The 15,097-nt window shown below is 42.5% G+C and overlaps 1 protein-coding gene across 1 annotated transcript in view; it reads right to left on the bottom strand.

Moving 5' to 3' along the window:
- The window catches only part of PPM1D (protein phosphatase, Mg2+/Mn2+ dependent 1D), a 48,103-nt gene extending 34,551 nt beyond the window's left edge, over nt 1-13,552 (bottom strand). The window contains exons 1-2 of the mRNA XM_060081393.1: nt 12,864-13,552; nt 1,231-1,459 (exon numbers count right to left, since the gene is read on the bottom strand). Of these exons, the coding sequence (XP_059937376.1) occupies nt 1,231-1,459; nt 12,864-13,335 (701 nt within the window). The 5' untranslated portion in view covers nt 13,336-13,552. The remainder of the gene's footprint in view (nt 1-1,230; nt 1,460-12,863) is intronic.
- Nucleotides 13,553-15,097: the final 1,545 nt, after the last annotated feature.

Genomic DNA, 15,097 nt, shown 5'->3' with positions numbered 1-15,097 from the left:
AAGAGGAGGGACTTCCCTGGTGATCCAGTGGTAAAGAATCCGCCTTCCAATGCAGGGGACACAGGTTCAATCCCTGGTCAGGGAAATAAGATCCCACACGCTGCGGGGCAACTAAGCCCGCACGCCACAACTACTGAGCTCGCGCATCTCAACGAGAGAGACCACGTGCCACAAACTAAAGAGCCCACCCACCGCTCTGGAGCCCGCTCCATAACTAGAGAGAAGCCTGTATGCCGTAATGAAAGATCCTGCATGCCGCAACTAAGACCCGATGCAGCCGAAAAGAAAAAAAAAAAAAACAACAACAGCAAGAACCTGGGGCTTCTTAGAAAACAAAAAAAGCAAGAAAGAGGAGGCAAGTAATAATATCATGGTAAGACTTGAGTTAGAATGATTATTTAGAAAACACCAGATTCTGTTTAACTTGCCTTAATCCTTGATTTTTAAACATTAGTACTGGAGTAAATTTAAAATTTTCTTATGTTACTCATTCCTCTGATTTTTAGAATAATCTAACATTTTAGTTTGTAGCATAAAAATATTATGCTGAAGTCAAATTCAGTTCATAGTTTACAAACTATCTCGATACATATTGAGACAGTAAGTTGAAACGGGGGTTTGCAGCATATATGACTTAGGAATCAAAGGAAAAACTGAAGGCTAATTCTAACAAAACTCTATTCCCAAAGACAGATTCAAATTGTTCTACTCTGGGGGACTTCCCTGGTGGTCCAGTGGGTAGGACTCGAAGCTCCCAGTGCAAGGGGCCCGGGTTCGATCCCTGATCGGGGACCTAGATCCTGCATGCATGCCGCAACAAAGACCACCTAAGACCCAGCGCAGCCTAAAGAAATAAATATCAAATTGTTCTACTCTGGAACTATAAGGGCTGCTCTGTCCAGATTCTGAAGGGCATGCTGATCAGTATTTATGTAAAAGGTTTTAAATAAATCCTTGTATGTTTTGTTACTTGAGTAACAAAATTATTATTATTTATATTATTATTATTATTTAACAATATTATTAAAATATTTCCCTTTGGAGCCATTATCAGAAATAAAACAGTCAATTCAAAATAATAAGACAAATATGAACATACGTAAGTACTTCATCAGGCCAACTGAAAATCTGTAACTTCATTAAAAGGGAGAAGTAGGTCAATCTGGTAAATACAGCAGAAAGGGACTAAACAGAACCAAGAGAAGAAAGACGAAACAGGACAATAATTACCTCCCACCAAGTCCTTCAATTCGTTCTCTTTCCTTGGGAAGTTCTGGCTTATGGTCCTGTGTCACCTCCACAGCTCTGACAAAATCATCCTTTGGGTCATCCTGAATCCCAAGAACCACCCCTGAGTCACCCACGTGAGCCACGTACATCTTCAGGCCCCGTATGATGACCACACTGGCAGTTGTCCCTGACGTGCTGGGAAGACCTGTCATAGTCTTCGGCCATTCTCCTGTAACACAAAATAAAACACTTTACTCTTTCAGGTGTATACGTGAATCCTGTGGCACAATAAAAATGCCAACATATGCTGAATTCGCAGGTTAAAATTTGAATTAGCATAGGCAACTATTTAAGAAGAATATGTTGAAAGCTATTAAAGAAGGACTTGTATTAATCCCTTCATTCACATATTAATAAATTAATTTTATAAATAGTACAATTATATTATGACCACCAAGCCGATCCTAGGAGAAAAATGTTACAGCATAGATTTACTAATTCCACATCAGTCTTAGTCTTAATTACATTTAGTGGCAAGGACATGCTAAAAGTTTTGATACCATACTGCTAGCAGCTTATCACCTGTTTATTGATTTCACTTCAAGAAGATTTTCAGAAAAAGCTACTGGATTTGTTTTTGAAACAACTGTTGAATATTCATAACCTAATAAATAACGTTTATTGAGCACTTACTGGACACCACTTTCTGTGCTAAGAGCTTTACATGTATTGTATTATCTCATATAATACTAATAAACCTAAGTGATAGGTAGGATTAGTTACATTATTTTCATTTTGCAGATGAGGAAACCAAAACTTTGAATGGTTAAGAAATTTGCTCAAAATAACTCAAGTATTTTAAGTGGCAAAGATCCCATATACCTAATTCCAAAACCTATACTGACTGATTATATTCACTATCATTTAAAATTCTGAAATATTCTGTAATATTAAACGACAAGTTGCAGTTCAAGACAGCAAACTAAGTCCAAACACTGACATATTCTCCGCACCAAAATCCTACTGAAAGGACAGAATATAAATATTAGAAAAAGTCCAGAGCAGTCATGAAACACAGAGAAGGGTCATAAGAAAATCTGAGGAATTCCTGGAATTTTAAACAAATGGAATTATACTGAGGGAAAAATCAGAATGCAAAATTTGTCATCCAATATAAGGAAACAGCACAGTCAGTCAAGGAGGCAGTACATCAGTATATTCCCCATTAACCGAGTTCCAGAAAAGGTCAAACTCAGAGGCAGTGGCAAAGGCTGAAGTCAGGAATGGATGGTAGAAGCTTGGCAGAGTCATTTAAAACTGCAGGAGCCAGGTCAGTGCCTAAACCCCCTGCACGGTAAAAGGTGAAACATTTAAGTTCCTAAGATGCCAGTAACTATAATACCTGTCTTTTAAGAAAAGTGGTGCATCAGCTGATAGGGGCAACAGGGTCTCAAGGGGGATATGGTAGAAGAAATAAGCCCCCTCCCCAAATGCACGGGTGCCACACAACTTTTAGAGCCACAAGCCTTCTCTAATATATTTGGGCTAACTAGTTCTTTTCTTTTCCAATATTATATATGCTGAAAAGCCATCTCTTGAACACTACAGTGCATCTCCCCATCCCATCCCATCCGACAGATGGAACCCACCCTCCAGACTGACCTGTCGCTCACAACAGAGTTTTGTTTGCAGTATACAAAATAATGACCTTCACAAATGCTAAGGGAAACTGGAACAGATACCAGTATTGATGAAGCTAGAAATTCACACACACAGGCATATACACATGTAAAACTATCAGCAACAGCACCAGACACATACTTAGTGCTCAGTAAACATTAGTTTTTGTTGTTATCACCATTATGTATTTAAGAAAAGCAACCAGACTGAGAGGCACCAAGTGGAGTCGCCAAAAAAAATAAGGCCCTAAAGAAAACATTTGTGGATAGATTACTGGCATTGATAAAGTTCAATAAGGCTACTGGATATAAATAGTTATATAAAATATGAATTCTATTTTTGTAAAACAGCAACAAAAAATTACAAAATGTAACTTAAAAAAAAAAGATCCCATTCACAATAACAGCAAAAGGTGTGATATATCTGCCAACAATGCTAACAAATCTCTAGTAAGACCTGTATGGAAAAGTTGTAAGCCAGTGAACAAATACAACAGTGAGCACAGAGACAGATCCATGCATATTCAGACACTTGATATATGAACAGTGGAGAAAGGACATTCAATAAATGGAACTGGGATAAAAAAAAAAAAAAAAAAAAAACTTTGGGTCCCTGATGCCAAACACACACACACATGCACACGCACACACAAAATCAATTCCAGGTACATTAAAGACCTAACGTGAAAAGCAAAGCTAAAATGCTTAGATAATGCACGAGAAAGTACATTTATGATCTCAAGGTGGGGAAGGATTTCCTAAAGACAAAGAATGGACTAGCCATATAAGAAAATGACTGTGAAGTTGTAATACCATCAAAATTAAGAATTTCTGTTCATCAAAATATATGATTACTAGAGTGAAAAGACAACTCACAGAATGGAAGAGGATATATTTGTAATATATGCACACCAAAGGAATGGTATCCAGAATATATAAAATGCTACAACAAATCAAATCAAGAAGACTACTCAATAGAAAAATGGATAAAGGACCTGAACAGGCTTTTACAAATGAGGAAATCCAAAGAGCCAAAAAGCATTCCGAGATGTTTGGCTTCTTTAATCATCACGGAAGTACAAATTAAAAGCCATAATGAGGACTTCCCTGGTGGCACAGTGGTTAAGAATCCACCTGCCAATGCAGGGGACACGGATTCGAGCCCTGGTCCGGGAAGATCCCACATGCTGCGGAGCAACTAAACCCGTGTGCCACAAATACTGAGCCTGCGCTCTAAAGCCCGTGAGCCACAGCTACTGAAGCCCGCGAGCCACAACTACTGAAGCCCGTGCGCCTAGAGCCCGTGCTCTGCAACAAGGGAAGCCACCGCAATGAGAAGCCTGCGCACCACAATGAAGAGTAGCCCCTGCTCGCCGCAACTAGAGAAAAGCCCATGCTCAGCAATGAAGACCCAACGCAGCCATAAATAAATAAATAACTCAATAAATAAATAAATAAAAGCCATAATGAGATACCACAACATAATTATCAGATTGCTGCATAAATTAAAGTTTGACAAGAGTAAGTTAAGAATGTGGAGTAACATGTTCTATCATCAACTACTGGTAGGAGTATAAACTGGTACAACCACTTTAGAAAACATCTAGGCATTATATGGTAAAGGTGAAGATATGTATACTCTTGACTACTCACTACCCACTGGTATACAGCATAAATTCATGACACACAATACATATGAATGTTCATAGCAGCACTGTTCATATGGGCTAAAAACGGGCAACAGCTCAAATGTCCTTCAGCATAACAACAGACTATACTACATATAATGGGTGAGAATCTCACAAGAAGGATGAGATAAAAGAATACATTCAGCGTGATTTTCTTTGGGAAAAAAAAACTATCATGTTTACAGACAAGAGGTAAAACTATTAAGAAAAATAAGTAAATCACTATAGACCTATAATCACAAAAGTCAAGATTGTGGTTGCCTCTTGGGGGAAGACAGAAATATGAGATCAGAAAGGGCATACAGAGGCTTCTGGTGTACAGGCAATGTTCTCTTTTGTAACTGGATGGTATTCATTTTATGATTATTTATTAAAGCATACATTTATGTTTTATGGCTTTTTATATATGCATGCTATGTTATATTTCACACCTTTTTTAAGTTAAAAGAAAAACAAGCAGCAGGAAGAAGGCATCAATTTTGCAAACATAGATCACAGCAGACAGCTCCCTAGCCCATGCAGCTTTGCAGTCTGGTTACAGACGTCATTTCCAGAAGCCCAGCGTGGAGTATGGTGTATGTTCCTTCAGCCCTTTCAATTATTTTATGGGTTAACTGTAGCTCTTGCTAAAACATTTTCTTTTTTTTAAAAAAAAAAAAACTAGGAAACATTGTTTTCTGCAGCTAAGAACCTGAAAAAAAATCTATTATCATAATAAATGCGGACGAGGTGAACTCCCAGAAACAAGGGTTCTTAACCACATTCAGAAAATAAAATTTACCTACAGCATACAAGTAATTTAGGTGTTTGCAAAAAGCACCTAAAACGAGATGAAAAAGGAGAAAAAGAGCTAAAAATAAAAAGGATATTCAAAGCAATGTTAATATTTAAATCACATTTTTTGTCAAAAGCACTAACATATTATGAAAGATATTCCACAATGATCTAAAAATACTGAATAATCCATGCTTTCCCTATTCATTTAAATGTCACCTTTTATCATATGTTACATTTTGCCTCAGATCTATTTCTGGACTCATCCTACTAATCTATTTATGGTGCTTTTTAATAATAGGGAGTTTAAAGTATCCGCCAATTATTCTTCTTTTTCAATATTCTCTTCAGTATTTTTCCATACGAACTTCAGAAGCAACTTGTAAAATTAAAAAACAAACCCTGTGGAGGTTCTGATTGAAACTGCAATAAATTTATATATTAAGGAACCTACCTCTTTAATTTGTCTTCCTTAGTTAGCCTTTCTTGTTTTCTACTCTACATTTTAATCTTTTAATTTAAAAAAATGACTTAAAACTAGAAGCATATTAAAAAGACAGTATCAGATAGTATATGAACTCTGACATAAGTATCCTTTAGGAAATGTGCATAAGTCATTAAAACAAAGACTAGGGGACTTCCCTGGTGGCGCAGTGGTTAAGGATCTGCCTGCCAATGCACAGGACACAGGTTCGTGCCCTGGTCCGGGAAGATCCCACATGCCTCGGAGCAACTAAGCCTGTGCAACTACTGAGACTGCACTCTAGAGCCCGCGAACCACAACTACTGAAGCCTGCACACCTAGATCCCGTGCTCTGCAACAAGATAAGCCACTGCAATGAGAAGCCTGAACACCACAACAAAGAGTAGCAGCCCCCTCTCGCCACAACTAGAAAAATCCTGTGTGCAGCAATGAAGACCCAGTGCAGCCAAAAATAAATAAATAAAATAAATTGGAAAAAAATTATTGCTATAAAAAAAGTGATTTGGTTTTATATATATATATATATATATATATATATATATATATATATTTTTTTTTTTTTTTTTTTTGGCCACGCCACACGGCATGTGGCATCTTAGTTCCCCCATCCGGGATTGAACCGGTGCCCCCTGCAGTGGAAGCGCGGAGTCCTTTTTTTTCCTTAATTTATTATTATTATTATTTCTTTTTGGCGGGGGGCTGCGTTGGGTCTTCGTTGCTGCGTGCGGGCTTTCTCTAGTTGCGGCGAGGGGGGCTACTCTAAGTTGCGGTGCGCAGCCTCCTCATTGTGGTGGCTTCTCTTGTCGTGGAGCAAAGGCTCTAGGTGCACGGGCTTCAGTAGTCGTGGCTCGCAGGCTCTAGAGCGCGGGCTCAGTAGTTGTGGCGCATGGGCTTAGTTGCTCCGTGGCATGTGAGATCTTCCTGGACCAGGGCTTGAACCTGTCTCCAGCATTGGCAGGCAGATTCTTTTCTTTTCCCTAGATAGATAGATAGATATAGATAGATTTATTGATTGATTGATTGACTGATTGGCTGTATTGGGTCTTCGTTGCTGTGCGTGGGCTTTCTTTAGTGGCGGCAAGCCGGGGCTTCTCATTGCGAGGGCTTCTCTTGTTGCAGAGCACAGGCTCTAGGCGCGCAGGCTTCAGTAGTTACAGCATGTGGGCTTCAGGAGTTGTGGCTCGCGGGCTCTAGAGCGCAGGCTCAGTAGTTGTGATGCACCGGCTTAGTTGCTCCGTGGCATGTGGGATCTCCCCAGACCAGGTCTCAAACCCGTGTCCCCTGCGTTGGCAGGCAGATTCTTAACCACTGCACCACCAGGGAAGCCTGGAAGCACGGAGCCTTAACCACTAGACCACCAGGGAAGTCCCCATATGTTCTTTTTTTTAAAATTCTTTTCCATTATAGGTTATTATAAGATATAGAATATATTCCCTGTGCTATACAGTAAATCCTTATTGTTTATCTATTTTATATATGGTACACTAAAATCTTTTAAACACATTTTACTGACTCTTCTCTCTAGGCAAGAAATACTAAGGGAAGAGGCTGCAATGAAAATGGGCTCCCTGATCTCTGTGGATGGGAGAACCCTGAGGTGACAGAGATCAGACAGGAGCAGTTAATTACCCAAAGAAAATCTGGTACAGTTACCTCACTGACAACAGCGCAGAAGAAAAATTGGATCTGCAGAATGGTCTTTCACAAAAATCAGGAAACAAAACAAAAAACAAAAAGAAAATCTTCCAAGTTTAGTTAAAGAATTGTTAACCTTCTTCAAAGTGATATGTGGCCATTTTCACATGTAGCTCTACACCAAGGAAAAAGAAATACCCACAACATTGAGTAACTACTGAATGATGGCCCTAAGATAATAATTCTGGAGCTACAGAACACAGCCACAGTCCACTGATAAGACATAAGGCTCATGGAGGTCAGGTACTAAATAGGACTTTCAATCCAGTCCACCTCAGAACCAATGGAATCCCAAACCTATGCCACAGCTAGTTTGGTCCCCAAATAACCTCAGCAACTAATAGCTTCCCGACATAGCTCTTCATTCATTGGTCGAAAGCCTATTAGGGTAGAAAAGGCCAAGTGCAAGACCACCAGTGATACTCTCTTCCAAAATAGAAAATTAAAAGTGTTATTACATCTCTCAAAGAATAACAAAGATTGGTGTCACCGTTAAAACATGAGCTGAGGTGGTGATCCGATATATTCCATTCTATAATTTGACCACTGCAAAAGTCTGATAGCTCTTGGAAAATGACAGGGAATTATAATCAAATGGTGATTCCAAATGCTGCTGCAAGTTTCTGATTTATTCTGTGTACTGAAACAAATAAATATAGCCTGGTATGCATCCAGCAGCAGGGCTCTGATGAAACTGCTACCTAGATTCCTGGAGGTATCCAAGATTTCTGATCTGAGACCTGCTTCTTCAGGTTTACTTTTTTTTTTTCCCCAGGAATAATCCAAAGAACTTTTTTCTTGAACCAACAGAAAGCAAACTGCCAACAAAATATACCATCACTCCCAAATACTATTATAGTATCTAATTCCTACAATACACCATCAAAATCAGGAAATTAACATTGATACCATACAACCATCTAATCCATATATCTCATGCAAATTACATCAACTATCCTAACAATATGCTTTATAGTAAAAGGATAAATTCAGGATCCCTTGTTATATTTACTTATCATGTATCTTTATTTATCTTTATTCTCTTCCAATCTGGAACAATTCCTCAGTGTTTCCTTGATGCTTTTTAGGAGTACTTGGCCAGTCATTTCAAGAATGTCTCACAGTTTGGGTTTGTTTCATGTTTCCTCATGTTTGTAATCAGATTACACATTTTGGGCAGGAATATCACAGAAGTATTAAATATGATCTTCTCCCTACAGGCAGTATACAATTTCAATTTGTCCCGTTAAAAGTGATGATACTCTTGATCACTCGATTAAGGTGCTGTCTACCAGGTTTCCCCCTATAATCCTTTTCCTTTTGTAATTAGTAAGTGCTCATAAGGAGATTATCTGAGACAACATAAATATCCTTGGAGTGGGTTGAGTGGTGCCCCCCAACTTCAATAAAAGATATGCTCTCCCACAACCTGTGAATGTGACCTTATTTGGGAAAAGGATCTTTGCAGATGTAATTAGGTTAAAGATCTTAAGAAGAGATCACCCTGGATTAGAGTGGGCCCTAAGTCCAAAGACAAGTGTCCTTAAAAGAGAAGAGCAGGGGGGCTTCCCTGGTGGTGCAGTGGTTGGGAGTCCGCCTGCCGATGCGGGGGACGCGGGTTCGTGCCCCGGTCCAGGAGGATCCCACGTGCCGCGGAGCGGCTGGGCCCGTGAGCCATGGCCGCTGGGCCTGCGCGTCCGGAGCCTGTGCTCCGCGGCAGGAGAGGCCGCGATAGTGAAAGGCCCGCGCACCACGATAAAGAATGGCCCCCGCTTGCCACAACTGGAGAAAGCCCTCGCACAGAAACAAAGACCCAACACAGCCAAAAATAATAAAATTTTAAAAAGAATGTCCTTGATGATGCAATAAAAATTAATTTTATTAAACTTCCGCCCATGAATACATGTCTTTTTAACATTCTGTAAGACAAGAAGAGAAGCATGAATAATAGACTTCTGTTGCAAACTAGGGCTGTATAGAGGAAAAGCACTTGTGATTGTATGAGTTATGAAATGAAGTAGCCACAATTTTCACAGACCATCATTTTTACTTGAAAGACTGATAAGATGGGTTAATAAGACTTGGGCAGGGAGTTCCCTGATGGCCTAGTGGTTAGGATTCTGGCCTTTCACTGCCATGTCCCTTGGCTGGGAAACTGAGATCCTGCAAGCAACATGGCGCAGCCAAAAAAAAAAAAAGAAGACAACTTGGCCATTTAGCGTACATTTTCTTCAAAATGAACAAAGTGAGTTTTTCATTTCAAGAGAAACAACTGACAGTATTTGTTGCCAGTGATAAATTTCTAACCACTGCTAAGACCTCTTACTTACTTACTTACTTATTTATCCATCTATCTATCTATCTATCTATTTATTTACTTATTTATGCCATAGTAACATGTGGCATATGGGAACTTAGTTCCCCCACCAGGGATCAAACTCACACCCCCTGCATTGGACTGCCAGGGAAATCCCAAAACCTCGTATTTTAGAATATGTGTGACATTAACAAATGTGGGTACTTTAATATTGTATAATGAAATGCATCAATAGTTGGAAGAGCCGCACAATTCAGTGAACCATTATTTTCCAAATGACTAATTGCACCATGTCACAAAATCACACATGGGTAAAAAATTGATTCAAAGTGCAAGAGAGACCAATGGCTCTTAATATAAAAATAGAAAAGTTCATTGATGAGGTTTCAGATTCTATTTTGACTAGTCTTAAGAAACCACCACTTTGGTATAGAATATCCACAACTGTCTGAAAAGACAAACTATTCCTCCCTTTTCCTACTACATATGTGTGTGAGACTGCCTTTCCTTTACATACTTCACCAGAAAACACAGCATAACAGACTGAATGCAGAGGCAGAGATGAGAATATTTCTTATTTCAATATTTCTTATTTGGGGGAAAAATTGATTTTTCACTTAAAAATGTCAACATACAGTAAGTTTATTTTTAATAGATTAATAAATATTTTTAAAATTTCTCAGTTTTAACTTCTCAAACAGTAAATATGATAGATGTAGCCCACATAAACAAAAGCTGTTTAGGACCCTAAATCATTTTTGAGTACAAAGGGTTCTGAGAGCAAAAAGTTTGAGAACCACTACAATAACCAAATGAGAACTACAAAAGTGGAAACTTGACACAGGGAGTTTCCTGTGTCACGACTTCCATATACTCAGCATACTCTTTTTTTTTTTTTAATTCAAGTTTTGATGATGGAGTACGAGGTTAACTGTGGAACAAAGCAAATTTTAACATTTGGTGTATAAATCTTGGTTCAAAAAGTACATATATGTCAAAAAACATATACATTCACATTTAACAGCATGGTTTCTGCTTTATTAAAAATATGTTCAATGGGCTTCCCTGGTGGAGCAGTGGTTAAGAATCCACCTGCCAACGCAGGAGACACGGGTTCGAGTCCTGGTCTGGGAGGATCCCACATGCCGCAGAGCAACTAAGCCCGTGCGCCACAACTGCTGAGCCCACGTGCCACAACTACTGAAGCCCGCGTGCCTAGAGCTCGTGCTCAGCAACAAGAGAAGCCACTGCTATGAGAAGCCTGCGCACCACGACGAAGAGTAGCCCCCGCTCAGCGCAACTAGAGAAAGCCTGCGTGCAGCAACAAAGACCCAACGCAGCCAAAAATAAAAATAAATAAATTTATATAAAAAAATACGTTCAAGTAACAGGGTTTATACTTTATCCTTTTAGTGAAAACATATGGTAAATTCACGTTGCCCCAAGTGTGCTGCAAAATACACAGGACTCTAAATCGTTCTCTGTGTCTGATCTTCCTCTATCTTGTCTTGCTGTCCACTCCTACTTGCCCTGCAAGCAATGAAATGACACATTTCTGGAATATATTGCTGGTGCCTTCAGCTGTGCTCTGCCTACACAAAAACAAAACAAATCCATAATAGGGACCTCTGGGATTGGATGGAAAACGCCTCCCACCGGTGGACTGGTTGTTCTATGAGTCAATCAAATAATTCCTGGCAGAAAGCCAGGCAAATAGAAAACAGATTTTGAAAGAAGCTACTCTACAACTCTATGACAATACCTTTTTAAAATGTTCTGTATTTGACCAACCTTTACACTCTTCTCTATGTCTCTGTCCCTCTGCTGAAAACAAAGCAACACTATTCTACCATAAACCACAGAACTTTTTAAAATGACAGAAGTAGTATTACCTTTTCTCTAAAAAAAAGATTCAGACCATTCATTCACAGCAATGGGTAAGCAATTATAACTCTGTATGATAACATATGTTGGGTACAGGAACATAGTCTGCTTTAGAGAACACTTAAAGCTTAGATGAAACCACAACTACACCAAATTTTTAGAAATGAAGGTCTCTCCTTTTGGCACATCAGTAATTCCTTATCTCTTGCTACTTTAACGGGCAGCTACAATTTGCAAGTACTTTTAACTAGGAACTGTGGAGAACGATCTGACAGCAATTAGCTAAGGCAACTACCAAAGGGCGGGGGGGGGGGGAGTGGAGGGGGAAGTGCACTCTTAAAAAGCCCTAGCTGAATTTCGCCTTAACCCGGCCAGTTTAAGCGGTAAGAACGCATTCCGCGCTTTTGTTTTTCATAAGCCGTACAAGCATAAAGATCTTAGAAACATTTCATGACCACAACAGCGAATTCCTTCCAAGACTTTAAGTCTTTAGATGATAACTTTTTAGCCCTTCTGAATTATCCAACAGTTTACTCCAACTACCAGCCACCCAGGATCAATTCTGGAGGACTGACACCACCAGTAGGAGGCAACCGACACGGACAAGTCCTTCAAGAGCAAAATTATGACAGATCGGAAGGAAACACTCTAATTTTCGCCGTCTTGTCTACAGCCATACCACCCTGAACGCACCCGATCTCGTCTAATTTTTGCCACCTCCCGCTTCCATCGCCTGTCCCAGATAGCAACGTGTCTTCAGTGCATCTTTTGGCCAAAATTTGGCGCCAGGTTTCAAACACGTTTCCGCTGGCGGCCACCAAACTGAAGTCTCGAAGGGAGAGGACTGCTCCCCATTGATCCTTGGGGGTGGGGGGTGGGGTGGAAATAAAGCGAGGAGCGTTTGAAGGGAGACAACAATCCTAGCCTTCCCAAAGCCACTTTGTTTGCCCGCACCTCCACCTTGGAAAGAAAGCTGAGACCCAGAAAAGTCTTCCCTCCCATCGATGGACACTGAGAGCGCTCTCCGTGCTGGGGGACCGCGGGACTGGCGCTATAAAAGGCCCCAAACTGCCTGAAAAAGAGGCGGGCGCCAAACAAGCCGGGGAACTTACCCAGTTTCTTCCACATGGCGAGATGACAAGCGAGGAAGCCTTTGCGGATGGCAGCGCACACCTTCGCCGGCTCGGAAGAGGTGAAGCCCTTCTGCTTCTTGATGAAACCCCACAAGTGCTCCCGGGCAAACTGTGCCGCCTCCCGCCCGCCGTGCCCGTCGCACACGGCGAAAAAGGCCACTGAGGAACGGCGGCGGCAGCAGCAGCTGGGAGTCGTCGAGGCCCCGGCGTCCGGCGGCGCGTCGCGAGCCTCTCGGGCTGCCACCGCCGGGCCTTTCCCCGAGATTTCGCCGCCAGGAAGAGCCAGCGGTGACCGCTGCGGAGGCAACGGCTGAGAGAGAGACCGCCGCGGCGCGGGCTCTTCTTCAGCCGTGGGCTCGGGCTCCACCACGATCTGAGTAACGTCCTCCATGTACTTCCTCCCGCCCTGGTCTGAGAAGACGCTCACTCCCAGAGAGTACAGCCCCGCCATGGCGGGCTGGCCGAGATCCCGCCGGTCCCACGCAGCCCGCCGAATGCGGCGGCGGGATACACACTCGGCGCTCGCCGGCCAACTATTGTTTATCTTCGACTACGCCGAGAAGGGGGAGGGAGCGGTCCCGGTTGGGGGCGCACGATGTCGAGACTTGTCCGCCAGAGCTGGGCAAAAGCGGCAGAGGGAAAGGAGCCGATCAGCTGCGTCTGCGCAATGCGCCTCCGCCGGCTGCCCGCGCCCACCACACAAATCAGACGTTCTTCCCGGCTGACGTCACTAAGCTCTCTGGGCCCGACCAATCCGGAGTCGAGTTGGAGCGAACCCGCCCTCCGCCCTCAACCCTCGCTCCTCCCCACCTTCCCTCCTCCCACCGTGGGCGCGGGGCCCGCGCGCGACCTGGCTGGCTTTCGCTTTGCGGTGGGCGTTTTCGCTCTCCCGCTTTTCGGCGGGTGCTAAACGCTTATCTACCAGTTTGATGTCACCTTTTTGCTCAATCCCGGGGATCATGATGCAGTCTGCTGCCCTGGGCATTCCGCTGCTCGCCTCGTGTGGGCTTGGGCCTCCCACGAGTGTAGAGAATCTGGGAGGAAAGACCTTCATTTCTTGAAGTTAAATGGCGGGAAACCTCACTTCGGAAGGTGGTTTGCGAACAGGCTGGAAAAAGCATGCCACAGCTGAACTGGATTTCGGTTGGATGGATCCGACTGGGAGTTGAGAGAGCAAATCCAGTTTGTGTTAAGAAAACTTGGGAAATTTCCACTATCGGCTGCACAGTCTCGTATGTCGGAGACTTAAAAGGCTTAACTGTTTTTTTAAACATCTTTTCAGCTTTTGTTAAAAGTAGTACTTTTTACGACGAGCCCTGGGTGCAGCATTTTCCTCCTTAGGCGGGATCAGAAAACAGCTTACAAAAACTACCCAGCGCTCCAGTGCTCCAACAGTTCGGTTATCTTCTCCCCTCTTCCTCCAGTAGGTTACAGTCTAAGCTCTAAAACCTTTGCACGGACTTCAACGGCATTAAAATAAGCCTCAGAGTGGGCAGGTTGGTATGTTCTCAAGCGCACACGTTCTTGTCGTGAATCAAAGTTCACTCTTCCAGTTTTGGGCCACATCACCATCAGCTCTCCTGGGTGCCCTTTCCTCTACAGCCTTGGAGTTATTTCAAATGGAATGATACTAGTTCTGAACTGGGAATGGGGAAAATGTTCATTTTTTCACACGTGACAAGAAATACAAATAGAAAAAAATCCTTATGCCAATAAACATATAAATAAAATCACCTGGGGACTTCCCTGGTGGTGCAGTGGTTAAGAATCTGCCTGCCAATGCAGGGGACACGGGTTCGAGCCCTGCTCCGGGAAGATCCCACGTGCCTCGGAGCAAAGCCTGTGCGCCACAGCTACTGAGCCTGTGCTCTAGAGCCCGCGTGCCAAAACTACTGAAGCCCGTGCGCCTAGAGCCCGTGCTCCGCAACAAGAGACGCCACCGCAATGAGTAGCCCGCACACCGCAACGAAGAGTAGCCCCCACTCGCCGCAACTAGAGAAAGCCCACACACAGCAACAAAGACCCAACACAGCCAAAAATAAATAAAAATACTGTAGGTAGGGCTTCCCTGGTGGCGCAATGGTTAAGAATCCGCCTGCCAATGCAGGGGACACGGGTTCAAGCCCTGCTCCGGGAAGATCCCACATGCCGCGGAGCAACTAAGTCTGTGTGCCACAGCTACTGAGCCTGCGCACCACAACTACTGTATCCCC

The sequence above is a fragment of the Mesoplodon densirostris genome, chromosome 18 (genome assembly GCF_025265405.1).
Source record: "Mesoplodon densirostris isolate mMesDen1 chromosome 18, mMesDen1 primary haplotype, whole genome shotgun sequence".
NCBI lineage: Eukaryota > Metazoa > Chordata > Mammalia > Artiodactyla > Ziphiidae > Mesoplodon > Mesoplodon densirostris.
This window is presented reverse-complemented; position numbering and strand designations above follow the sequence as displayed.